This window comes from Falco naumanni, chromosome 3, assembly GCF_017639655.2.
Source record: "Falco naumanni isolate bFalNau1 chromosome 3, bFalNau1.pat, whole genome shotgun sequence".
NCBI classification, from domain to species: Eukaryota; Metazoa; Chordata; class Aves; order Falconiformes; family Falconidae; genus Falco; species Falco naumanni.
In genome coordinates this window covers 62,488,219-62,514,204 of record NC_054056.1, presented here as the reverse complement: position 1 = coordinate 62,514,204, position 25,986 = coordinate 62,488,219, and the positions used below count along the sequence as shown (strand labels likewise).

Below are 25,986 nucleotides of genomic sequence, written 5' to 3'. Positions count from 1 at the left end.
CAGCAGAAGGGAGTGAAGAGGCTCAGCATTAAATATGGAATAAGAAAGAGGGGCTTCTGAAACAAAGGACATCAAGAGGATAATGGAGTAACCAAACCTGCCTCAGAAGCATCTCAATCTGTGAGTACGTGCTATTTCGGCTGTCAGGTTATTAACTGGATGAACACATAATTGATAACCTTTAGGTTGTGCTCTACTTGAGAGCAATAAGCTCCTTTAAATGCTATTAATATTTAACATATATAAAAGCATTTCTCATTTGCAAAGCACTCTACAGAGTAACTGATGGATTTGATAACGATCCCCAATTCCCAGACTAGGGAACACAGTTCTGAAGGGGTAAATAACTAGCCCATGTCCAAATCAAGAGTCACTGACAGAGCTGTTATTCTAGCTCAAAATTAGGTTTCTGAGTTTCTGGTCCTTCTAGACTATACTGCTTAGTAGCCTTCAGTGGGTAGAGCCATGACACACAGACAGAGCTGGAAGACAGAGGCTGGCAATGGGATAACATTTCTGACTCATCACCAATTGTCACATCCCTACCCTGGGCCACTGTCCACACTGAAAGATTCAGTTAAGTGGGTTAAACACAAGGAGTGGAAATATTAAGTATTTCATTGCCATGTGTTGTCCACCTCTCTCCCCTTTCTTTTAAGGAATTAATCTTGGAATATTTTTTATTTACTGACCTCCACAATTTTGTTAGGTCTTCCAATATATTTTTATTTGTTTATATATATGTATATATATGTACATTTTTCCCCAGTTTCAAGGGATTCAGTAAGTTCACTTGTAGGTGATACTTAAAACATGGTAGCATTTTTCTGCAGTGTGACAGATTATTTCTCAGGTTGTAGCACTGAGCTGCTGTGAAATAGCCACAGTACTTTATTACCAAAAATTACCGTAGGAGAACTTAGCCTTCAGCCTCCTACACAGTTTCTGAAGTGTCTTCTGAGACAGACCCTCAGACTCCCTGCCCTAATAACTCCCTCTGTATATACTTTTTCTTCATGGGAGAAAAAGCACAGTGAAAGTCACATCATTTCTTTTGGCTGGACACAGCATCCTTTTGCTGCGGCTGAACTTTACAGACATGGGAAGTGGACTCCCCTGTCAAACATTCCCACTGGCTGGAGTGGGCTGTGCCGGACAGGTACCTGCAGTTGCATCCTCAATATGCACAATATATTGACAATACCACCTAAGAAGGATGGAAAGTCTGGATCTTCCATTTAAGGTATGTAAATACATGTATCACTCCAGCTGCAATTGTTCCCTGAAATATTTGTGCCTCCTAACCAACTTCTGTTTCAACAACACCCAGTGGTCTTCTCATCACCATAGCCTTACAGCTTTGTCATTGGGGGATTCATCCTTCTACAAACTCTATTCTCATCAATATTATATTCTGCCTAGGGAGTCTGATCATCTTAGAAGCATATAAAGTGATTATTGATGACAGTCAATGCAATTTCAAAGTATTTCAGCAGTGTAAGTAGAAAAAATGCATACAAAATTTATACTGGACATTATTACAGAGCTGTTCAAAACTTGCAAAGCAGAGAAACCTGACAAGCAGTAAAACATGATGGCTTCTATACACTAGCATTTTGACACTTCAACTCCAGCAGAGTCCAAGTTTCATGAAAAAGTGAAACTTCCTAAAGGAAAGTATTACTCACATAATCTTTTTGCATAAATGGAGGCCTAAGAAATCTCCCTTTCTGCTCCATCTTATATTCTCATAAAGCTCAGCCTGCTAGACAAGATTTCCATAGAAATCCTATTTGGTAAAATTTGCTTGATTGTATTCCAAAAAGTGACTCACATTTTACAACCAAGTGGCAAAGGCTGAAATGAGTTTGACTCTTTCCATCAAAGCTAGTATTAGTCATTCTTCCAGCTTAACAGTTTGCACGCTATCCTTGACAGACAAAACTCAGACTGCAGGTCAAGAAATTACAATTTTATAGTCACAAAGTATGTGGCCAGATAGCTGTCACCAGACTGAAGGAAATAACAAAGGACTCGGCCAGTGAAATCTGAAGATACTCAACAGCATAAGCGCTAAGTTGCTGTAAGTGCTGTAAAATCACAGCTCCTGTTTGCAGGTAACACCTAGCACAGCAAAATTTGGCCCAAACTCTGAAGTGGCAGATCAGTAAAAACCATAAAGTTCTTCCCTGCCACTCTCCAAAGCACTTAAAAGGGGAGCGGCTGGAGGACGCAAGCGCGGAGTGCGATCTGGTTGTAAAGGCGTCGGGACTTGGCTCCCAGTCAGGTACTCCCTTCCTCCACCCTCTCTCCTTCTTCATGTTCCTGCATGTTCCCCTTTCAAGCCTACAGAGTATTCCATCTCTACCTTTATATTCTGCCATTCTCCCCAGGTGTTTTTTCTTCTCGGCGGCACCCCACAGTTACCCAAAGGAGGGCTGGCTTGGCCGAGCACCCCAACGGCCCCTTCCCCTCCTGCCGGCCACTCAGCCAGGGCTCAGCCGTGCCTCATGTGCACGGCCTCCTAAGCACGGCCTCAACAAGGTTCAGGACAGGCTGCTCCACCGTCCAAATACCACCTCAGTAATGACAGCTGAACGGAGCAAGGGGTCCACTCAGAGATGCTGAATTTTCTCACTTTCTGCTTCTCTGTGACCTTCTGGAGTTGAAGGCAAGGCCTCCTCTTAGCACGGGTCTGCCTGCAGGCACAGACTGGTTCCTAAGTGAGAGTGCAGCAAAGACCACCACTCCCCAAAGTAGGCTCCTGGCAGAGTCCCAGCAGGGAAGGCGAGTCTTCTTACAGAAAACCACGAGCAACTTTCTTCCAGTAATGTTTAGACATAGTTATGATTCAGAGACATCATGGAGAAGCACATAAAACTCCCCACTCTCGCTGCTATTTGCTCCTGACATTTCCCCCACCTCCCCTGAGCATCTCTCATGTCCCTACTGATCTCAATTATTGTTTGGACAGTGACTCAACATGAGTCTCCACTCAGCAGAGCACCAAGAAAAAGCAAAGCCTGATGAGATCAAAACCCTTCATTTTTTACGGGCTTTGCTGCCCATAATTCATTTTCTGCATTCTGTTGTGGCTTGTGTTGACATAAAATTAATCCAAAGTCTCTGGCTGTTCCAGGGACTGCTCGCAATCCCTCACCCAGCTCAAATCTCTGCAACATCTTTAACCTCCAGAGAAAACAACTGAAGCATCTCTGTGCTTGGCGCTGCTGAAATATCACGACACTCATTCTTTTGCTTAAATTAGGGATTTAATTTCAACTATTTTCCTCCAGACCAGATGAAAAAAGAAGACAAAAAGCAATTTACCTCTACTTCACAGGCATATTCCGATCCATCCAGGAGTGTCACTTTGCACTGCATGTTTTTCGGCTTCTTGACGATCTTTAGAGGAGACTTGGAAAGTTTGCTTGATGATGATCTTTGAGAGAGCTTGTCGTCTTCTAGCTGCTGGTATTCCAACTGTTTTGCACTCGCTGCAGCAAACTCCTGTTCTTTGTCTGTAGCCTATAAAGAGAAGGAAAAAGACTTTTTGAAGTGATATTAACCAATCATGCCATGCAGTAGAGTATGCACCCTACACCCAAACATTTAAATGAGCATTTAAGGTGGGGTTTGAATGAGAAAGCCCCTGATGCAGGACAGAGTCTTCTTTATCTATTGGAAAGGCTTCCCACATTCCTCCCAGCACTCCCTCCTCACTCCAAAATGTACACAATATCCCTGAAAGGAGAGCATGCATAAAAATATTTCAGGCTTCTGCAGTTTCCCTAGGCAGAAAATCCCACTTGGACTTCTTGGACCTATTTTTTTGGTCTGTTGGAAATGCTGAATAATTGGTAAATGCTGTGATTAACAGATATTCCTACAGTTTCTTGATGCTACTTTTAAGTATTGTACCTATTCAATTGTATGATGCTTCCATGGTGTCACACAGAACAGGAAAAGAACATCAGGGTTGCACTAATTTTGCTGTCAGTAAGGAAACAGTCCCCTGAATGAGGGCACAGATCCCTCCGTGACAGTGTGAATTCACAGGGGAGGCTGACATGCCTGGGACAGCAAAAGGCTCCCCAAGTGTCTGAGCAAAGGGTTAAAAATCCAGGATGGAAGTGAGGGGCCAAACAGCTTTCATGTCCAGCCCGCTGGCTAATGGATGATAAACACAGGATGAGAGGCTGAATTTTGCTCTCTGCAGATGCCCAGTAATTCTGGCAAGAAGTAGGTGCTATTTGAAAGACAAACACACTGTAGGGAAAAGGGGCAAGAAGAAACAACTGTGGTTACTTTTGCTTGGGTTTATCTGAGGGTCAGACTATTTGAAGAGTTCCTGTAATGCAGCACAGCCCGTGGTCCTCTTCATGGCGCTAGATGAAAGCCAGAACAGCCTTACAGCACTTCACTCTTCCTAGCAACAGCACTGTGCCACAGTCATTACCCTCCTCATCAGCTATGCCCCTGACAGTCTCCAAACAAAACCTCAACAGGCGTGCAGTAAAACCTAAGCTAAAGCTTAAATAAAATAAAAATAACATTATTCTCTTATCTCACTACAAGGAAGAAAAAATAACTGTTTTGGCTCTGAATGATTTCAGTGTAATAAGCAGCACGCATTGTTGGAAATATATCGTAAATTAATCCTCTATGTCTGTTTCCATTCACTGTATGTAAAAAACCTTCATGAGAATGGAGCAAATCCATCCAAAAGCTTTAATCTGCTTTGAGACCAGAACAACCTTGCATCGTATAGCCAGCAACGACAGCGTACCACTCAATCACAGGGAACCTTCCCCGACAGATTTCATACAAACAAGCCATATGCTTCCACTCTGCCTCGGGGTGAATGGGGAAAACAGGAGTTTGGAGTTGGCTGCGCTACCAACAGTGCCATCTCCCATCAAAGCCCCAAGAAACTGCAAAGAGGCAACTGCAAAAAGACCCCACGGTTCTCCTTTCCCTGCAAGAGAGGACACAGCAATGGTCTCCTGGGCTTCCCTGGGTGGGGAGACTAGAAGAAAGTGGGGCTAGAAAGATCAAAAAGCAGTAGGTGATTTCAGAATCCACCTCATTCCCTGAGCTGTGGATCTTCTTCCTCGGGAGCAGCCCAGCACCAGCCAGCTCTTCCCCCACCTAGCTCTGAAGCTGAGGACTTTCTCCTTCCAGCACTTGGACACCAGCTCCATGTCTGGATGTCAAGGTCCTCACATACCTTGAAGGCTGGCGAGAGATGAAGGCACAATGTATGTCAGTGGATTAGCTGTTTGCTGAGCATTTAATGCTGACAGTGGCTGTGACGAAGGGGGACAGTCCCCTCAGGCTCACAAAAAGGCTTGAGGCCAGCTACCCCTCTACCACGACCGTGGCCAGCTGGCAAGTGGTCCAGCCTAGCGAAAAACAAGACTGAAGATGTCTCTGTGAAGAGCTGTGCTGATGATGATGGACAGAGGGGCTCTCTGATGATTTCTGTATGTTTTGTTAAAGAAATCTGCAAGGGCAGGTGCACATGCACTTGTGTGGGTGTAAAAGTAATTCCTGTGCTGGAAAAAAATATGCTGTCTTATCTGGTGGCTCACTGGATTTCTCATGTGAGAGTTGGCACTTCACGCCAACAAAAAAAAAGACCAAAGAAACAGAAGCATGTAATTAATCTTTTTCAAGAAAACATGAAAGCTGCTTGAAAGATAAGCCCACAACAACAAGGGCACTCAGCAGCCATTTAAATTTTAGGAGCATCTTCTGCCCGCAAACAATTCCTATGAATCCTAACAGATTGGTGATTATTTTCCTTCACGAAGACACTTAGTATCTCAAGACTACAGCAGACATTTGCTTATTTCTAAAAAATAGTACTGATGTTATTTTGGTTTTCAAGGTTCCTGTCTACAGTAAGATCAGGGGAATGTGTCTAGGTTAAAATCATACAAAGGGTTTTCTCTCATTTGTCTGAAGAATAAAACATGCCAAGAACTATTAGAGAAGATCCCCCAAACTATGCTGACATTTTCAGGCACTGAAGTACTTTCAGACTGTATTAAGCCTCCTCTTCCTAAAGAAATCTGACATCCTGGTATCTAGAAAAAAAAAAAAGCGGCCAGTGAAAAACCCATGCACTCAGTGAATTATTTCTACCTCTGCAAGCATAGCTGTATTTTCTCCTAAATTCTCCAACACACTTCTGTGCTGTATTTTAGCAGTATTTTCAGTGTTGTGGACTAAATTATAGGGCAGCACAAGCTGCTTCAAGGTTTGTGTTTTCTGAGCATAAGCTCTCTCATCTCTGTCTATATTACTGTGCCTTACTACAACACATGAAGGGGTATGTTCAAGCCTTCTGAAGCTGGACCCCCTGCTCAAAACAAGCCTTTGGAGTCACAGGATTCAGCAGTAATGATCTTTGATGCTTCGCAGCTTCTCACTGGGGTGTGAAGTGATATTACCAAGCTTGCACAATGTGTGAATCCCATCTACTTATGGCAGTTGCTCAGAAATGTTAGTGCCCAACCCATGTGATGCCTTCTTGCTCTTTTTCAACAAGATAGGAATGCAGGAAGATAGTAAGATTGCATTATCATACCTGATAGGAAGGATTAATTTCTCTACTAGCTGCTAATCTCAACATGAAGAAGCCTTTTTGTCTTCATTAAAATGTTCTTCTTGTGTGCGTACAGAATGACAACCAAAAGTCACTGTCATGGATTGGCAACTTAAATCTTTCTTCCCAAGGTTCTCTCACATGTGTGATTGCAAAAATCATCAACTTCTACACCGCGATTACAGACAACAAGAGAGAGAATTTACTCCTTCAATTTGGGGCTTTTAAAATGATACGATTGCTAATAGCTCTGCCTTTCAGTGCTGTGTTTAAGCGGTTCTTTCCTGTGATCCAGACACTTAAGCCACTACAAAATATACTAGGCAGATCACTGCAGCTGGATTTGGCAGTCAGTTTACAACAGCAATATTTGGATTCAGGCGGGTAATCTCAATGGGAAGGTCTCACATATCCCTTCACTAACCCAGTTCTTCTATCAAGGCTTCTGCAGACACTGGCTCACAGGTGACCTTTGGGAAAGGAAGGGTTCACACAGAGCATCTCAGGTCTCCAGACACACACCCATAAACACAAACAAACAAACAAACAGATTTGTTGCCTACGGGCTTTTTGTGGTTATTTTGAGGCTTGTTTTCGTTTAGGTTTTTTTTATTATGAAAAGAAACTTGGGCAGAAAGCTTACTGAAGATGTTTGGAAGAACAAAATTAGTAATACTTATGCCTAGGCCTGACAGAATCACACTTACAAATTAATGATCAGTTTGTGCAGCACCTTTCTTTTTTGGACAAGCAGCCCTGCCTCTCTTCCCCAAAATGCAATTTCTGACCTATTTCGGAAACTATAATTTTCCCATCATCGGTGGATGTGGGAGCAAGAGCAAAGAGGTCTTTGGTGGGTACACAGTGAGGCTGATCAAGGGTTATCGACAGTAAAAACAGTTAACAATAAAAAAAGCAGTTCTTCCAATGGTTGATCTTCATTGCGATGAACACTAGAAATCCTACCCTGTCACATGTGTTGTCCCAAGCATTTAGGTAACGTACCTCTAAACGAGGGAGACACAAAAATACTTTGTATCTGAAATTGCTTACACCCCCATTTCTTCTGCACCAACTGCAAGTTTGGGCTGTAGCTCTGTGGAAAAAAAGCTTAAAATCCAAGACCACAGCCAGCTCTAAACAGCTTCTACAGGAGTACTCCCACTGATTTTAGGTAATGCTTTACATCTGCTTGCTTCACCAGCACTCTTTCCCAACTAGGTAAAATTACAGGACTCCAAACAATCTGAATTTTTCAAAAGGTGGAGAAGGGGAGGAGTTAGACTGACTCATTCTGCTCTTCAAAGGTGCATGTGAACAGGGGGAGGTCATAACCTTACGGAGCTAAGTGTTGTGATTTGTAGGTATCCCATTAATTGTGTATCACTTACCCATGAAGAACAATGTCTGTTAATCCTGTTGACTGGAAATTATTAATGAGAAAAAAAAAAAAAAGCAGCTTCTGCAAATTTAGTAAGTGCAACAATGAACCAAATGGAAAAGCATGTGATAGCTCTTCTGAAACCTATTACATGAGTAGTTAAAGTAATTATAATGCAGTCATTTCAGAACTATGAGAAGCTTAAGGGACAACTGATTCTTCATGGCTCACACATCAGACAAGGAAGCATGAAATCAGTTTTCGGCAGGTGTCGAAGAAGAAATGAACTCTGAAAACATTTTCAGCTTCTTAAGAATTGGCACTGTTTGCTACCTAATGCAAACGCAGGATCGAAGATGCTTCCTTATATTTAAGCACTGGAGGCAGAAAGACTTGACATGAATTTCAAACCATTCTGTGCGAGAACTATCAGTTTTTAAATGCTAAAGACAAACCAGTCAAGATCTACAGCATCACACTAAGCAGCCCTCCGTGTGCATCTGAATAGACATTTCCACTCCTAACACACCAGCCTTGTTATTTCCCAGGAGCCGTAAGCGGGCATGTAGCTAGTTGTGTGCAGTGAGCGTACATGCACAGGCTCCCTTACCTGCTCCTTCTTCACTGGCGTGCTGTGGGCTGCCACAGCCGAGAACTGCTCGAGCGCGTTTTGATGCTCTTCGCTCGGCTGCTGCTGCTCCTGCGGCTGGGTCTCCGCTGCCCCTTGCTGCGCAGTGCCCTCCTGCTGGTCCTGCTCTTTATCCTTGGACTCAGAGTCCGATCCTGATTCTGTAGTCATGGTTGGTTATTCTGTAAGAGAAGGTGAGCAGACCTACTGAGTACAATCTCATAAATGCAAATTTGTAAGCTAGGCTTAGCGATTGGAGAAACACCACGCGCAAAGTTTTAGTTTTAAAGTCTTGAGCATATTAAGACTAAAGTGGCTGTCACGCTGGCCCAATGAGGATCCCAAGGAACGCTTCCCTGGTGCAAAATAACAGGTCTAAATCCATCCGTACTCTAAGGGAGAGCGTGTTGCCATAAAATCTTATTCTACATCATAATATACAGACATCATAGGTCTTATGTTCAAGTTAAATATAGACATACAGTTCTACATAGTTCGTAACTCATAAAAGGAGAGTAACACAATGAGAAAAGCTTGTGTGATGGAGTGCCCTAAACCCAACACAACTCACTGCAGTTTGGGTTTCTAAACCATGTGTAAACTTTTGAAAACATTCAAATTTTTGATCTTTACATTGAAGTCAACAGGACTTGAACTCCTAGCACCTGCACTCCCTTTTGTAAGTGGACTCAGGTACTTTTGAGCTTCCAGGCAACTAGAAACACCTGAAGTGGGCCCACCAACATCAGTTCAAATGTACAACTGTCTTCACGCCCAATTCTGTCCTTCCTGCTTGAATTCATCCATGTCTGCTACTTCTTTCTAAATGCTAGAGCACCCAAAAGATAAATACTTCATTAAGTCATTCTAAGAGTTAGATTTAAAGTGATTATGACTTTCCTTGAATGTGAAAAGTTTATGTTTGAACTTTTTACAGTACTAAATCAAAATGAAAATATTAGCAATATTCATTCAAAGTCTTAACTATTTCAATTAAATAGTTTTGTTACAAATATATAGTTGGCAACCAATTCTCAAACCACATACAAGCAAAACCCAACTTAAAAAAAACACTGTGATTTTGTATCAAAACAAGGATTTGAAAAAGCAGACTGTGCCAGTTCAGCAAGGAGAGTGTGCTTTTATGTTTGTTACTCATACACTCTTATCCTTGAGCATTTTGCTTTTAAGCAACTTGAATACAAACCAGCCTGGTGCAATCTATTTCTGTTTATCATCAGTCCATGATTTCTTTAACCTGGTAACCATAGCTACTATGCAATTATAAGCAGTTCCACAGAATATACATCTGCTAATTCATCTGCTAGAAGGTCACCATCAACTCTTCACATACACTACAATGTTTACTAGTAGAAGCAGGTTTACGGAAAATCACAAAAAAGTACAGTTGGTTGCTTTTTTCCCCCCCATTTAAATGCTTAATAAGCGACACTGCTCAAAAGAAAATGTTTTAAATTAGGCCAATTACTGTTTTAAAACTCATTTACGTGTTCTGCACTTTCAAGGCTAAGTTCTCCAGTGAATACACGCCTCTGTACAGCAAGCAAGTGCACAGCATTCAGCCTCTGCCCATTTTTTACACTGCATGTGAGGATGGGGGTGCACGTTCCTCCCTCCTGCATGCCAAAACAGCACGAGAGAGAAGCGGAACTAGAAAGCATACATGGCAGATTTATGCTTCGGGCCACATTTTCAAAGCACTAACATATGACACACTTGTTTAGGAATACATCAATAAATTTCTACACTCAAACTGGAACAGCTATTTCAAAAATACCTTTTAAAATTTATTGTTTAACAAATGTTCATTAGCATCTACAAAAAGCAATAATTAACTCATGCCTATTAAAACGTGACAGTCAGAAAGGCATTCTTCTAAGCAAGCTTCAGATGTCCACATGTGAAATGGTCACTTTAAACGCAGAGGAGAAAACCAGATGTTTCAGAGAGTGCTTCACCTGACCTATTTTAGATGCCTGCTTTAAGCTGAAATAAATCACAACTTGGACAACTTTGTCTGACTCACTAGGAAGAAAGCCTAAACAAGTTCCTCCAAAAGTAGATCAAACCAACCCATCCTCCCATTTTCAATCCTGTTAAACACCAGGTTTTGTACGCTTTAAAAATTAAATTGCAGAACAATGTTAATCTCTCAGAGTTTTGTTTTGCCCATCTGTCACATCAAAGTGGAATACATTCTTCATCTGGTGCTATTACAGTTGCCTTGCTTTAAAAGCACCCAGGTCCCCACAAACTTTGTAAATTTTTTCCCTTGCTCTCAAAACCATGTTTTGTACAAGTATATGAAGATATGAAATGCAAACTAATCAAATAATTCAATAAAATCAAACTATGTATTTGAATTTTCCCCCAGAAATTATTAATTAGGAAGTAACAAAAAGCTAACTTACAGCTACAAAAATCATCGCTCAAACAACACCAAACAGCAGAGATGACCAATACAAAGTGTAATGCATGGAAGCTGTAGTACAAAGTCTTTTTTGCCCCCTCTTTATACGAGTAAGAGCAGTAAATAGAAAGGAACTGTCATACTTGCTCTTGGAAAGAGTCAGCACAAGTATCTTGAGGCATTAATCTATATAGGATCAGATTGCCAGCTGATAAACATCAGAAGCCTGCCTGCCTTCAGCCACCATCACTGCCTCTCTGGAAGCTCATTTCTGCACCCTGTATAGCTTCTTTCCTAATTATCATTTTTATCCTGGCTGTTCATGAGCATGGACACACGGCCATTTAAATTAGCCCCATAAAACACAACTTCACGTAGCAGGAGATGAAAACAAGTTTTACTCTTCTTGCCAGTTATTACCTTGCATCTCAAGGAACAACAAATGTGATTCTTAACTTCTTCTGGGACAGTCCCACATGAAGCTGAGCCTTACCACACTGTGAGTTACTCTCTGGGACAGGTTTTCTCTCCAGTTACACGAGTCCTGGCTTGCTCTAAGAGTGCTTTGTTAGAAAACTTTTGGTGCGTTATCAAATATTTTAGTATAAGCAATTCCCTGGATACAATATTCCTGTCATTAGTCAGACAGCAGATGGATTTAATTAACCCAGGGTTACCCATTTCCAAATGTCTTCCTTATTTCCCTTTGCATACAATATGTTTAATAACAAATACGGAGAACAAAATACTATTGATTTCACACTGTTATCTTACAGACATAAACAGAAGCAAAGCAAACACATTTTGAATCCAATTTTTTTACAGACTCTTCAGACGACTGTATCAGGATTTATCTCACTTCACCTAGTGCAGGTTGAAAATACGTAAATTACAAGGCAGAAAACCTTCTTTCAGTGCTAACCAGCAGGTTGTTTTGCCTTCCTCAGCAAACAGCTGCTTATACAAATGAACTTTGAAAGCATTTCAGTTTTTATAAATGGCACAGTAACCCTCCCAGAAAGAGGCAGCTTCACTTATTGGAAGAAGTAACAGTAGTCTTAAGAAATTTAACAACATAAATATTATTCTACCTTTGTGTGCATGCAGCAAACCTGGCAGAATAGCTAGTAGTGTCTACACATTTGCCAAACATGTAATTGGCCGAGAATTTCTTACTCTTGTTTAATTACTTTATTTACTATACCTGGCTATGTATCAAAACCATGACTTCTAATGTGAATTTCAGTACAGGAAGAAAGAAATCACTGAAGTTCCTTAAACTTTTCCTGTTGCCAGCACAACCCCCGTATCAAATTCCCCTTTCCAGCAAACAGAAAACAAACTAATGAAAAGAAACCAAGAGCACTACTTTATACAAATGAGGTAATACTATGCAAGCCAGATGTGCCCTTGGATAGCTAAGTTTTGGCTTACAACCCAATATTCAAAGATTCCAAAAGATTAGCAGAGTCCAAACTTAACACAGATGCTGGTAATACTGGATAGTCTAAGGCTAAAGTCAATTTGGCTACAAAATTCAATCGGAATGAAAATCAAGTCTTTTGATTAAAGAGGAAAATAAAAAGCCAAGAACTAGCTTATTTTAATCTACTACTTAAAAATTAAGCTAAAAATGTATGTACTTTCAGCAGTGTCAAGGTTTAAAATAGAAGTGTTTGAGAGCGCTGCAGAAGAATAATTAAGGGAAGATGAATTAATAGACTATCAAGGTATTAAAACACAACTTCAAAAAAAATACATGACATTTTCAAATCATTTTCAGTAGACTGAATCACAGAAAAGAAATCTTTTCCTGCCCTTACACTATACAAAGTCAGGACATTATATACAGATTGCTGAACCTGCAAACCACTTGCACCAAAAGCCTACATTCTAAAACCTTCCAACACACCTACTCCTTGTTAGCTACAGCTACCAACATATTGCAGCATGGCAGATTACCAATTACTTGCTATAGACTTAAAGCACATAATTGCCTTTTCTTTATACAGGAACCAAAACCATGTTGTCCTCTACTAATAATTATCTGAGCAGGCAAAGCCCAGGCTATGTCACCTGGTCCCCTCCAGCAAGTGACGGTCACAAACTACCGCATATATTCACACATTCAGCAAGTTATTTGACTCCTTGCCTCCCATTCTGAGAGCACAGACCTTCTGGATTGCATCTACTGAGCAACAAAATTCACAGCTAATTGACAGCAGAGTCCACAGTTTAATTAACCTAGAAGTCACTAATAAACCCTTATTTATACATAAATACATGCTAGTGAAAATATCTGCTATATTAAGCAAACGGAAATCACATTACAGAAGAAATTGGAAATTAATTCTGAATAAATTGTGATGTAGTGACAAAACAAAATTGAACCAAGTATAATTAAATGAAATATACAAAGCCAATATTTTCTGTAATGCAGAGATTAATGATTTACATTTAAATGCTTTTTTGATCTAATTAGTTCTCTTTGTGGAAAGTTCTCCTTTAATTACAACAATTTCTGAATATTGTTATAAATCACTGCAAAGGTCCGATTTTGGAAGTTATGTAAGAAAATAATGATTCCATACTTCAAAAATAATGTTCCGCATAATAAGAGACATATTTATCCAATAACGATGAGATGCTGGTGAGAAGAGCATATGGACAACAATACTGCTGCTATAAGCAGTAACAGAAATGTCAATATATGTTTCAAGAGAAGAATACACGCCAGAACGCCGACTTCTGAGCTTGAAATATAAACTGTATTCATCAAACTGCTCGAAGCCTCAGCTCACTTCATTCCAGTTGGGTTCCTTACTAGGAAAAAACCACTTTTTGTTGGTCCTCTTTAATGCGGGTGAGTTTTGCCCCCACGTGCAGGAGGCACCTAATCCACAAAAGCCCGATGCAGGGTCCCCGGGAGAAAGGAGAGGCAGGACCTCTGCTGAGCTTCACCAGGAGTTAAGACCAGCTCTTTACCCATTGCCATCCTCCAGCGCTGGCAGCAACCGGAGGTCTTACAAAGGAGGCTTCTCCCTGGGATTACGGTTTCTCCGGTGGACACCAACAAGCCAAAGCAACTGCTGAGATATGGTCTGAACGGACACAGGGGGGAAACAACCCTAAGAAGGGCAACAGGATGCCCCTTCCCAACTGCATGCCCCTGTCACCTCTCTTGTGCCAGCACCAGCGTAATTTTGGGGGACCAGGCAGCTCAGCTGGGAGGGCTGAATCTCCCCAGCATGAGGACAGGGAACAGCACCCCTCCTTTGGTCATCAGTGGGCATCCCGTCTGTCCAACAGGACTGTGAGGCTCCAGCCCAGCAAGTGCAACCCTTATACCTGAACTCACAAACACACCGATGTACCGAGAATTTAGCATTGCACCTTGAACATATACATACAACAAACACAAACACGTTAAGAGTCAGCACATGGAAAAAACACTGAAAATCAAATAAGTAATTAACAAGGGAGATGAGGAAAACCAAGGGAGAAAGGTGCTAAACATCAGGATGACCTGCAATCATGCCAGCACAGCATGCTCTGGGTTAAGTGACTGAACAGGTCTGGTGACACAAGCCAAGGGCCCAAGCGTTGGTGCATGAGAGAGACTTCAGAGAGAGCATGGAGGTGTTAGTAAGCAATAAAAAAAGGTTGGCTGGAGGTATTGCAACACATAGCACAAGTTAAAGTATTTGTTTGGCCTCCCAGACAGCTGTATCACACAGATTTCTTTAAAGTTTCTTGATGAAGATGAAGATGAAAGAAGGAAAAATGGAGGCAACATCTGAGGAAGGAGTCATGTAATCTGGAGGAGATGGAGGAGACACCTTAGAAGCAGCAGACAAATCCTTCAGAGGGGACAAAAAGGCAATTCCTCCTAAGGACCCAACACTGCCCCAGGCATCTATGCACCTGTCTGGTACCACCACCAAAGCAGCTGAAAGCTTCTGGAGAGATTATCCTCTGCCTGGCAAGGGTGGGGACAAGAAGCATCAGAAGCTTTTAAATGTGGAAGGGAAGGGGAATATATCAGAGCACGGTTGTATACCAAAGCAGAACCCAGGACACATGACTCTGGGACAAACATGAAAGACCAACATCGACATAAAAGAAGAATTGAAGACTAGGATGCAAAGCGACTTACGATCAGCAAGTGATGCGGCAAACAGCAAGAAGAGAGTCTACAAATACATTACAAGGAAAACCAGGGCTGTTACCAAACACAGGAGAGGCTGAATTATTCAGTGCCTCATTTCACAGCTGGGACCAGGTACTCAGAGCATCTTTCACCTGATGTGCACGACATACAAGCACAGGCTGATGGAGCAAGGGCTGAACAGAGCGCACACGTCAGTAAGCCGGGCGGTTTCAAGCCAGCAGGAACCACTGGAAATGCCCCTCCAGTGCCTGGGGAGTTACCAGCAATAATCATCTCTAAACCATGAACTGCTGGCTTGCAGATGTCAGAGAGGCCAGGTAAAGACTAAAAGAAATGAAAAGACCCAACACTGGACCCGACCTTAAAAAGGAAAGCGGGGACTGGAAAAACCAGAAATCACAGTGTACTTTTAATAACAGAGCAGTTACTAGAGGCACATTGCTAAAGGATTTCTAATCCTGTAAAAATAATGAGATTAGAGAAAAAAAAAAAAAAAAGAAAACACCAGTCAACATGCATATATCAAAAAGTCATGACAAACGAGTGTAATGTCTCTCTCGCTCTCTCTGACAGGGCCTCTGTCCCAGCTGATAAAAAGAAAGTGGTACAGACGACACAGCCTATCTTTAGAAAGGCTTTTAAAACAGTCCCACATGACTTTTTCATGAGTGAACCACAGGAATAGTTTAAATGATAAAAAGGAGAAAAAAAAAGGGGGGACGGGGGGGAGGGGGAAGGCGGCAAGTGATTAAAAACCCCAAACCCTAGCCTAAAGTTATCAGTAGCATAATGACAGCCTGTGAGAACTTATCGATTTGAGGAATCACAGCCCTTTGAGTAACAGTGAAGGAAGGAAGAATGCCCGATTTGTGCTTAGCATCACACCAGGGAGGCTGGGCACGCTGCTGGCGTCCTCACCAGACTTAAAGAACAGAAAATCAGTCTGACAGAAGACCATATATACACACTGAATCAGACTACATTCTTGTAAGGGTAATGGCAACAGGAGTGGGGACCTCAGAAGTGAAAAGTGATGGGGAAGCTATGGGTTAGCCAGCAGGAATGAAGCAGCGTGAGGGTCTGAAGTCACACATTAAACAAGATGAATTTCAGTCTGGGACAGGATGACGGAACTCTTCTGCCTTCTGCGGCACCAGGGAAAAGTATACAGCATATTGTATTTCAGCCTGGGATTCATATTTTTTAAAAAATATGCATTAAATAGTGTCAAGAGAGTAGAAAGAATGATAATAGGTTTAGAAAACATTACCAGGGGAAAAAGGTTTAAGGAGTTGAATTCATTTACCCTGGGAAAGGGAACAGAGAGAGGGGAGCTGCCAAGAGCCTTGCAATACACACAAGCTTCTTGAAGAAAGTAAACAAGCATTTGCTAACGGCGGAGCAAGAACTTGATTGGCATCAGGTAGGATTTAGAGGAGACAAGTATATCAACTATAATGACTGTCAAGAAGATATTATCTATAGCTGTGTGGAGTCATCATTGGAGACGTACAGATAAACAGCCACAGCAAAATTCTTTGTCTGCAACTTTATAAAGCATAAGCAATTAAAATTTTGTTGGTTTTGCTACCTTTTCCACTTGGGTCAGCAACTCTGAATTCACAAAATGCATATACTTGCTTCTGCTTCAGAGCATCTGGATGCACAGGGTAACATTTTTATTTCCTGTTTTCCTTTCATTTCTGTGATTCAGTGCCATTACCTGGGTCTGTTTTGCCGGCTTGATGGGTGGCTTCCCACAGCAATAAAACCCAGAAACACTGCAATTTCTGTTGCCCCTCCTGAACAAAAGGTTTATGAAGAGTATGACTGACCGGATTCCTGGAAGACACCAGATGACCTTTTGGAGGTCACGTCACCTAGACCACCCCCCAAGGCTATCCTGATTTCTGAATAGGACAAGAAAAATCAGGCCACCATAACACGTTTTGGCTGGGTTTTTTCCCACCCTGCTGACCCAAGCAGTTTTCCCTATGGGCCAACATGGATTTACCAGAGTTAGGAGGGAACTGCATTCTCCCACCAAACTCTCTGTGCAGGTCTGCAGGCATGGGGTGCAGTTGCAGCTGCACTCTTCCATGCACCCAGAGCAGGGACTGTCTCTGACACCCTCATCCCCCAGTAGCAAGATTCATCCACCAGCTCTAGAAGCAGGGTCATGGCCACTGCCCACCCCTCGCACTGCGGTTCCTGCAGATGGCTCCCGTCTGGGAAGAGACCACACAGGCAAGCTGGCAAACACATCCCTTCCCGGGGGTGCTGGGAGGAGCTATAGAAGTGCATAGTGATTAAACCCAAGCCTGATGGCTATTTCATTCATATTAAAAAAAAAAAAAAACACACAAAAAAAACCACCCACCAACAAAAACAGCAGCAACAGGAAAAAAAACCGACCCCAAAAAGGTGAAAGGAGGACTCCTGAGAAACACAAGAAACTGCTGCTTATAAAAGGCTTCAGCAAAACGTCTGCTCACTGAAAAGCTTTAATACAGAAATACGGCAATGGCAGGAAGGTAAGGGGGAGCAGAAATAATACGCAAACAATAAATAAGTATGCTGAGAAACAACAGGGAATTACAGGCGGGAGGCAGACGTGAGGAGGAGGAGAAGGAAATGAAGGAACCAGTAATGGGGACTACAGCAGCATCCCACAGATGCTGGCCATGAGAGAATTGCAGAGGAACATTCCCAACTTCACTCTTTCCTCATTTCAGTTTTTTTTTCTAAAAAAAATTAAAAATCCAGGCAGAAGAAAACACAACAAAACTGCTTGTAGTGCTGTGATTGCAACAGATTGATAAATATTTCATTCAGGAACTAAAAAGGCAAGAAAGAGCCCTCAATGGCTCACCCTGATTTTCTGCAGACAAGTGGCTTTGATTACTTGGGTTATATTTACATGAGGTTTTGACCTTCCTGAATCGCTCTGGAGACAAATGTTCACGTGGGCCCCTCTGTGCATCATTCACTATTTAAAAGTTGTACTTAATGCTACAGAGACTGAATGTGCTTCAGGCATCAGATCATTAAAGTTCGTATTCTCTTATATTGAGCAGAAAATAAATAGATTCAAAATTTAAAATAAAAAAGAAAACAAAACCAAACTAGAGTTGCATGAGTTGCTGACACATGGCAGGTGTGCTACATTATCACACCACCTACCCCCAGGCCAAAATACTGTAACACCTGTGAACAATATTTTCTGTTTCACACACTACCTAAACAGACTGTGCTCCAGCGCTCCCAAGCTGGTGACCTGCCTAACCTCACAGAAACCAGGGAATCAGATAGGCAAGGAACAGGTCACAGCATCAAGCCCATCTCCTTCAAGGGCTTCCCGCTCCCTCCCACCAGATATTTCTTTCCAGCTCAGGTGATGTTAAAGCCTACAAAGTAAAACAAAAAATGATGAACTGTAATTTAAAATATCGACATGGCTCTTCTGATTTCCTGGACATCTTACAAACTAGAATACAGCAACGAAACCAGTTGGGTTTTGTTTTACTGAGTGGTGCTTGGAAACATCACTGTACATCAATGATGTAGAATGTACAGCCTACTACTTGCAAAAGCGATATGGTATTACAATTTTTTTCCCACTTTTGTAGTGAATGGATACTTTCCCCCCATTTTTATGGTTTAGGGGTGGGATTCTTCTTTTGCATTTTTGTAGCCTTTTCTCCAACCCAGTGTGGTTCAAGGATGGAAAAAGGGAAGCACTTGGGGCAGAGAAGACAGAGGTTTTGCAGTCAGCTGGCTAACGCCTCTCTCAGCCAGGCACTGCCATTCCCATCGCGCGAGATGCACGTTAGCGCTGCGGCCGAAAGCCCGGCACAGGCCACACGCACTGCTGGCCTGAAGCACGCTCAGCTTCAGCTGGCCACAGCGTTTTCCATAAACCTGCCCAGAACTGAGCCTTTTAAAATCTTTTTTAAAGAGGTCATGAATCATTTCTTCTTGGAGGCAGCCATCCAACACTGGAAATGCAAGACAAGGTGCTCGAGCGATGGCTTCCCCCACCGCATCCTAGACCAGCACCCACTCTCCATCGCTGGGGAGCTCCAGGTTTTCTTGAACACTGGATTAAAACATATGGGAAAACCTCCAACTCAGGCAGATGCAAAAGGAAGGAAGAAGTCACAGGCAGCAAAAAACCACAGAGGAACCATCCCTGAATCCATGGGTCCTAGCTAAAGCCGGCTCTGTCTGAGAAGAGTGATGGTGCTGAGGCTGGGGCAAAAGTGCTCCTAAATTAACCTTCCTCTCCACACACACACACACACACAGAGTATCATTGTAATTTTACATTCTATTTTTCAACTTTTGAAGGTATTAAATGTGTCTGATGCAGTAAGGCTACATGGTGAGGGATCATAGCGTGTTTAGTCATAATAGCTTTTGTTTTTCTGAAATGGATTATTCACTTTGTATTTAGATTTTAATCTTCTGGGCATTCACGTCAGTTTTGAACGTAAAACACACCCTGCAATATCAAGTAATAGACTTTCCAGTTTGGAGCACCACATCAGGAAACCACTGGCTCCCCAAGCAAATTAAAATCTTGTGAGTCTGAACGACTAAACCCATGGCATCAAGCAGCCAGCTTTTTATGCCTGAACTCTTTTAGGAGCCCCGTGCTCCCCAGCACTTTCATTACCTGCTACAGATCACAAAAACACCGTTTATTTGGAACCAGCAGCTAGCCCACGGAACCCATGCTTCAGGTTACACTGGCACTCCAAAACCATCCTCCCAGTCCTACGCAGAGGGCACCTCAAAGCCACCAGCTGTTAAATAATGTGTTGGATGCAAACCAAGACCCACAGATGGTGTGGGAGCAGGGACTTCCAGGAACGACTCAGTCAGTGGAAACGCACGGAACAACAAGAATATTTACGGCGGATCCAGGCATCTGCAGAGTAGAGCAATCTCAGTTAAAATCACTGAGTAAGCGGGATTCTCTCCCAGCTTCAGTTATGCTTTGGTTACGTGTTTTAGTTACATGTTTCCAACGCACATATTGTCCCAATGCATACTATTAAAGTCCTGAGGGTCCTTTGCATGATGAGCTCTACAAGGAATTAAGAGCAAGCTTTCTCTATCTTCACGTAACATCCCAATAAAGCCAAAACCTTTCACCATCTGTGCAGCTACACGAAACTACAAGGATTTGAAGACCAGCATCCAATACAGCCTGACAAAAAATAGCTATCTTTAAAGAGGTTCTAACCCTTTTTACCTATTAAACCCTGAAATGCTATACATACAGCTGTTTAGTAATTACATTATATACTCCTGACCCAGTATTATACTGGATTAACGCTGTCTCTGAAGATGGACATTACCAGAGCTGGCAACTCCTCCTCAGTATGTATCACTATCTTGGGACTTAAGAGACATACAAGTGACAACAGCTCAGAGAGGCCAGAAAGGGTTGAGGCAATGGGGACAAGCCAGGTGGCTTGAAGTGCCCCTGCAAGACAGTGGTCAGAAAAAGAACAGGGGAGGAAGGGAGGAGGGGAAGAGTAAGAAAGTAGAAAGTGGCAGTGATGCAGCTTTAATCACAAAAATCAAAGTAAGAGGGAATGGAAAAACTCTTACAGCAGAAAGAGGAAGAAAAGCTCTTTGCAGCTTTTAAATCACTGGGGATTCAAAAAAGACAGTCAGTCACATAAACCATTCACAAAAATCATTCAACAAGAATTGAGCATTTAAAAAAAGATAAAAATCTGTTCTGTATCAACTTTATAATTTGAAAGCAGAAGCGAAGATAATTAAGGTAGATGCTGTATTTCCTAACTCAGGAATTAATGACTTTACAACCTGAATTATTTCCTTCCCCACCTTCTTTTCCTTATGAATAGCTCTGCTAAATGTTTAACAGTGTGTTTTTAAGGCTACAAACCACTAATTTGGTAGCTACTAAATAATCCAAATGATCTCTCTTAATTTAAGGGAGAATCCTACAATACAGAAACAAAATGAATGACCCTGTTCAGCATGCTGAGTTTCAAACTTGTTTCCTGTGCTAACCAGGGAAGTGCCCAAATTGGTGAAACAGGTCCATGAATGGTGGCTTTTTCCATCCCTTCTCCTGACGTTGTGCAGGGTGCAATGCAACACTCTCTGGGCACGTGACAGAGGACTGCTGTGTGTTGTATCTACTAATTATGTTATGCCAATCCATTTATTTCAGTACCATTCAGATTACAGAGCGTAATATTCAATTTACTTACATTCTACATTATGTGGTATTACAGGGTGGAAAAAAATGGTAACTGTCTCGCTCCTTACCAGAAAGATTTGCCCAAGAAAGCATTTAATATTTCAAAGTTTAACTTATCAAACAATTTTGATATCTTAGTGCAGAATTCAACCTTCTCAGAAGCTAATGAATATGCAAAAAATACAGGGAATTACTCCCTACTTCATCATAAACTGTGGTTCCAACAACCAAAAACTTCTACTAGTAGCTCTGGCTGATGCTAGGTAAACAACAGAATTGCATTTCACCTCTTTTGTTCACTCTGCAGTCTGTTTTCTGTGGGGACAGAAAATCTCCATGCCAATATTCACATGGCCATTACATCTGAACTAAAAAATGAATGAAGTCATCCACCCCCTCCCTGGATGTCACGAATGCCCTGGGGATGCAGTACCCTGCAGCTGGGGTTCAGCCCACTCTGCTCTCTGTCGCCTTCGCTATATGCATGTGTTTCACCACAGCTGGGGCCACAGAAACCATACCCTTAAGAAATCACTTTTTTAAAGGTTTGCAAAGCAGCAAGAAACCAACTAATCCTTCCCGCAGCTCCAGAAGAGCATTAATTATCCCTACAGCAGCAGCCACCAAACTTTTTTTGGAGAGATACAGCCATGCAAGTACGCCAAAAGCACCACCAACAAAACAAGCACATCAGATACATGCTGGATGTTAATTAGGGGGCTCACTGTTTCAAAGTGTCTTGCATACTGACATCAGTGCTTCATGGTCCCCTGTCCCAGCCCTGCTTGTCTGAACTCTACCTGGTATATATTTATGTCACCCGTTATTAAAATCCTGTAACGCTGAAGTTTCCATTTTCCCCACAGGCCATTTATTCTGTTGATTCCCTTACTGTTTATAGCCTTACTGTTCAGGAAAATTTTCCCAAATGTCTGACCTAATTCTTCCTACTTGAAATGTAGGCACCCTCCTCCTCACCCTGATGACAGTGGATGCATAATATGGCTCTGCAGCTTGCAGACAGTTGCCGTTCGCCCCTCAGACCACTTTCTCCTCTGCCTCTTCTGGCAAATCCTATTTTTAGCCCTCTCTCAGGCTCTCTTCTCTCTCCCGTAAGTCCACCTCTTTCCCAAGCAATAGCATCCAAACCCCACTTCCAGCTGAAGATCAACTGTGCTTACTGGTGCTGAAAAGATTGCGCGATTGGCTTTATGTCTGAAAACAATATTCCTCTTTATACCTCCTGGTAGTAGAGTTCAATATTTTCACCATATTGTGACACTTATCAACTTAGTATTAACCTTTGATCTGTCCATAATCCCACACTGTTTTCTCGAAACTCCTGCCTACAGATTTCCCAAGTGGAAGAAAACTACCTTAACTACATTATATTCAATTAAAAGTAAGGAAAAAACCCATCTACTAGGTAGATACTACTTTTGTCTTTTTTCAGTTTATATTTTAAAAGTTCCTTCTCTTGTGCCGAGTATCATTCAAACGAGTGAAGTATTTACTAACTTATGAGATCTAGTTTCAGTGACAGAGTGCACATGATTTATATTAGAACAACTGTGGCTCCCTGTATCGAAAGCACATTCGAGCCATGATACTCTCTTATTTATTGAGATATTGGGGAATGCCAATGGGAAACATTGCAAATTTCACTTATAGCTTCCATCTACTGCTGAAATACTCATTCCAGAAACAGCCACCTCAGTCCCCAGCAGGTGTTAGGGGCATTAGCCATTTGCCTGGGCTGACCCCTCAGCAAGTTTTCTGTAGCAGTTTCACAGGAGCTGAGAACATCTTCCAAAAAATGCAGGAACTCTGCATGATCCTCCACCTTCAAGAGCCTCAGGGCCATTAAGGTGACCCAAGTAGCAGTGCTGGCAGTGTCGTAACTTAGTAATAAATTGGGAGCAAGCTCACATCTGCTAGGGAAGTCTAGTCTACCCCATTTTATGGTCTCTAGCCAAGCCAAGCACATTAAGATAGGTATTACTTCTGTGTACCTGTCACTTCTTGTAATACGCTTAGGCGAACCTATGGCTGCAAGCCAGAACCCAAACTAATTCAACACAAGCGATGCTTTTGGGGAAAAGTTACTTGCAACGGAAGTGTCAGGTCCCTTTTGATATGCTGGCAAATGTTTGCCTCAACCCTTATTGAGCCAAAAGTTAAATGGTGAGGAAAGACTGTAATTTCAGGTTAATCTGGGGATCTTCATATGCTCGTGAAATGAACTACATGCTATGCCTCGCTAACGAAAAATGGAAAAAAACAAAACCCTGATGGAATCTGATTCCTTTATACCTGTATTTTAAGAACAGTTTTGGTATTAGTTGCTTAAGAGGGAACAAAACCCCAACCTACAATACACCCGTAAGGAGAACATCTGCTCTTCCTATCCCTGGTACTGACACTGAAATAAGCCGCAAGCACACGATGCCAAGGAACAGGCTGAAGGCCAGTATAAGATACCATTTCATTCAAACCAGTTGCTAGACAATGGCTGGCATTCAGCTGACTGAAAACTTGCAGAGAAGCTAGTTCAAGCTGGCTTAAGTAGATGCAAGTGTGGACTTGGATATTTAGGAGTTCTTAAGAAGAAAAGCAGCTTGCAATATTTCAGGGTGGGGTTCTGAGACTTCTGGGGTTTTTTGTCTAATCCATTGGTACTAAATAAGACCAGAAACATGGCAAGGTCCTTTGTGCCCAGAACTGCATCTAAGCCCCAGAATTACAGCTGTAATTAATGGATTTTGCAAGCTAGGGGAGGAAAAGAATCAACTGGGGAAAAAACCTAAACCAAAACCACCCCAAAAAAACCCAGCAGCCTGCAGACTGAGCAAGTTAAGGATTTCTTCTCTTGCTCACACACAAGCATACAATAAAAGGCGCAACTCCCAATACACGCATATTCCAGGCTCTTCCCTGTTTCACCCCGTTTGTAATCTTTTATGGTCTCGTGAAAATGTGCTGCCTTCAGGAAGACGAGGGTTCTTTTTCCTTATTATTTCATCTGCAGTTCAGCACATTGCTTGACCTATGCTGACATGACCTTAAGTAAAACAGGCTCAAGTATACAATTTCACCATCCCTAAAGCGAGACGTATTTTATTATGGTTTTTCTTTTTTCTCTCCTTCCACTCACACTTCAGAGGAGAGGAAATGCCTGCCATGAATTCTTGTCCAGCATTTTAAATACCACATGAAGCACTTTCCATGCCAGAGAGTCTCCCAAGGACCGTAAGCCCTCCAAGAAAGAGAGGTGTAAATACCTTTGTCCTTCCCCAGCAAGTGGGAAGCAGCTGGGCTAGAGGGGGAGCCAGCAGCCCCTGTGAGCCACAGCACCCACTCAGCCCTGGGTGCTGCTCCAGCCCCACGCTGGTGCCAGCGAGGACTGAAAACACCTCCGCCGGGATAACCAGCCACTTCACCAGCTCCATTTGTAACCAAAGAATTGGCAAGGACCCAGAAGCTACCAATTTTTGCTACGAAGATCGCTCATTTATTTTTCAAGCAGCCGGCTGTACTACCCTATATCCTGCAGCCATACATTCATTATGGCCAGTCACATTGAGTTACGTGTGGAAAGGCTGAATTATTACCTTTTTGCAACAAACTTGGTGTTGTAACACCCAGAAGTCTCACACAGGACAGTTTTGTAGGTTATTAAACTATACACATTTTTGTGCTCTACAAGCTTTTAACATTCAAGAAAGACCATGTATAGCTATAAATCTATGAAATACATTATAAATAATGCCACATGTTCAAATTAGTTTGTTTTTATGGGGAAGACTATTCCCTTAGTTTACTCCTTTCATGCTCAGGCCACAGCACTCTATAAGGTACAGCAGATCTATTACTGCAGCTGAATAAAAGGCAATCTTAAAACTCACATCCAATGGAGATAAATCCAAAATTTTCCATATATGCTATTACCTTTTGACATAAGAATAGAAATTCCACCAAGTCACTATTGTACATCTGTTTTAAACACTCTTCAAAACAAAAAGGTTGGATTTTGGTTTGGGGTTTGCAGCTGGTTTTTTTGTTGCTTTGGGTTTTTTGTTTTGGTTTAGGTTTTTTCGTTAGTCTTTTTTTCCCCGAAGATGGCTCATGTTGTCATTCTTTGTCCTCTCAGAGGATGACCCCTGGCTACTGTAGCATGTTAGAAAGCAGATTCACCAAGTTATGTATGCACCTAGCAAGCTGAAGTCTGGCACACATCCCTTCCAACTCCCCCTCATTCAAACAAAATTTATACAGTGAAAAACCTGTGCCACAGAAGTGGGGGGGGGGGGGGGGGGGGGGGAAGGCTATTTTCAGACTAGACCAAATGTAGTTGAATGAAAAAAACCTACCTAAACTCAGTCCTGAGGAAAATGACAGAAAGGGAAGAGTGATTCAGCTTTGATACTATATTGGCTATAACTGTCGTAGCAATTTGCATCATTACTAATCTCAGCAGTGGTGCCTGATCTGTACAACAGGATTTACAGGTACCCT

The 25,986-nt window shown here is 42.1% G+C and overlaps 1 protein-coding gene across 34 annotated transcripts in view; it reads right to left on the bottom strand.

Moving 5' to 3' along the window:
* EPB41L3 (erythrocyte membrane protein band 4.1 like 3) overlaps positions 1 to 25,986 on the bottom strand; it is a 144,981-nt gene that overhangs the window by 59,984 nt on the left and 59,011 nt on the right. For 32 of the 34 annotated variants that reach the window (XM_040586059.1, XM_040586058.1, XM_040586056.1 and 29 more), the window contains exons 2-3: positions 8,605 to 8,804; positions 3,331 to 3,528 (exon numbers count right to left, since the gene is read on the bottom strand). In XM_040586059.1, the coding sequence (XP_040441993.1) occupies positions 3,331 to 3,528; positions 8,605 to 8,793 (387 nt within the window). In that variant the 5' untranslated portion in view covers positions 8,794 to 8,804. Of the gene's footprint in view, positions 1 to 3,330; positions 3,529 to 8,604; positions 8,805 to 15,209; positions 15,687 to 25,986 lie in introns of those variants that run through there. The other 2 variants (XM_040586057.1, XM_040586064.1) reach the window with 2 other exon arrangements.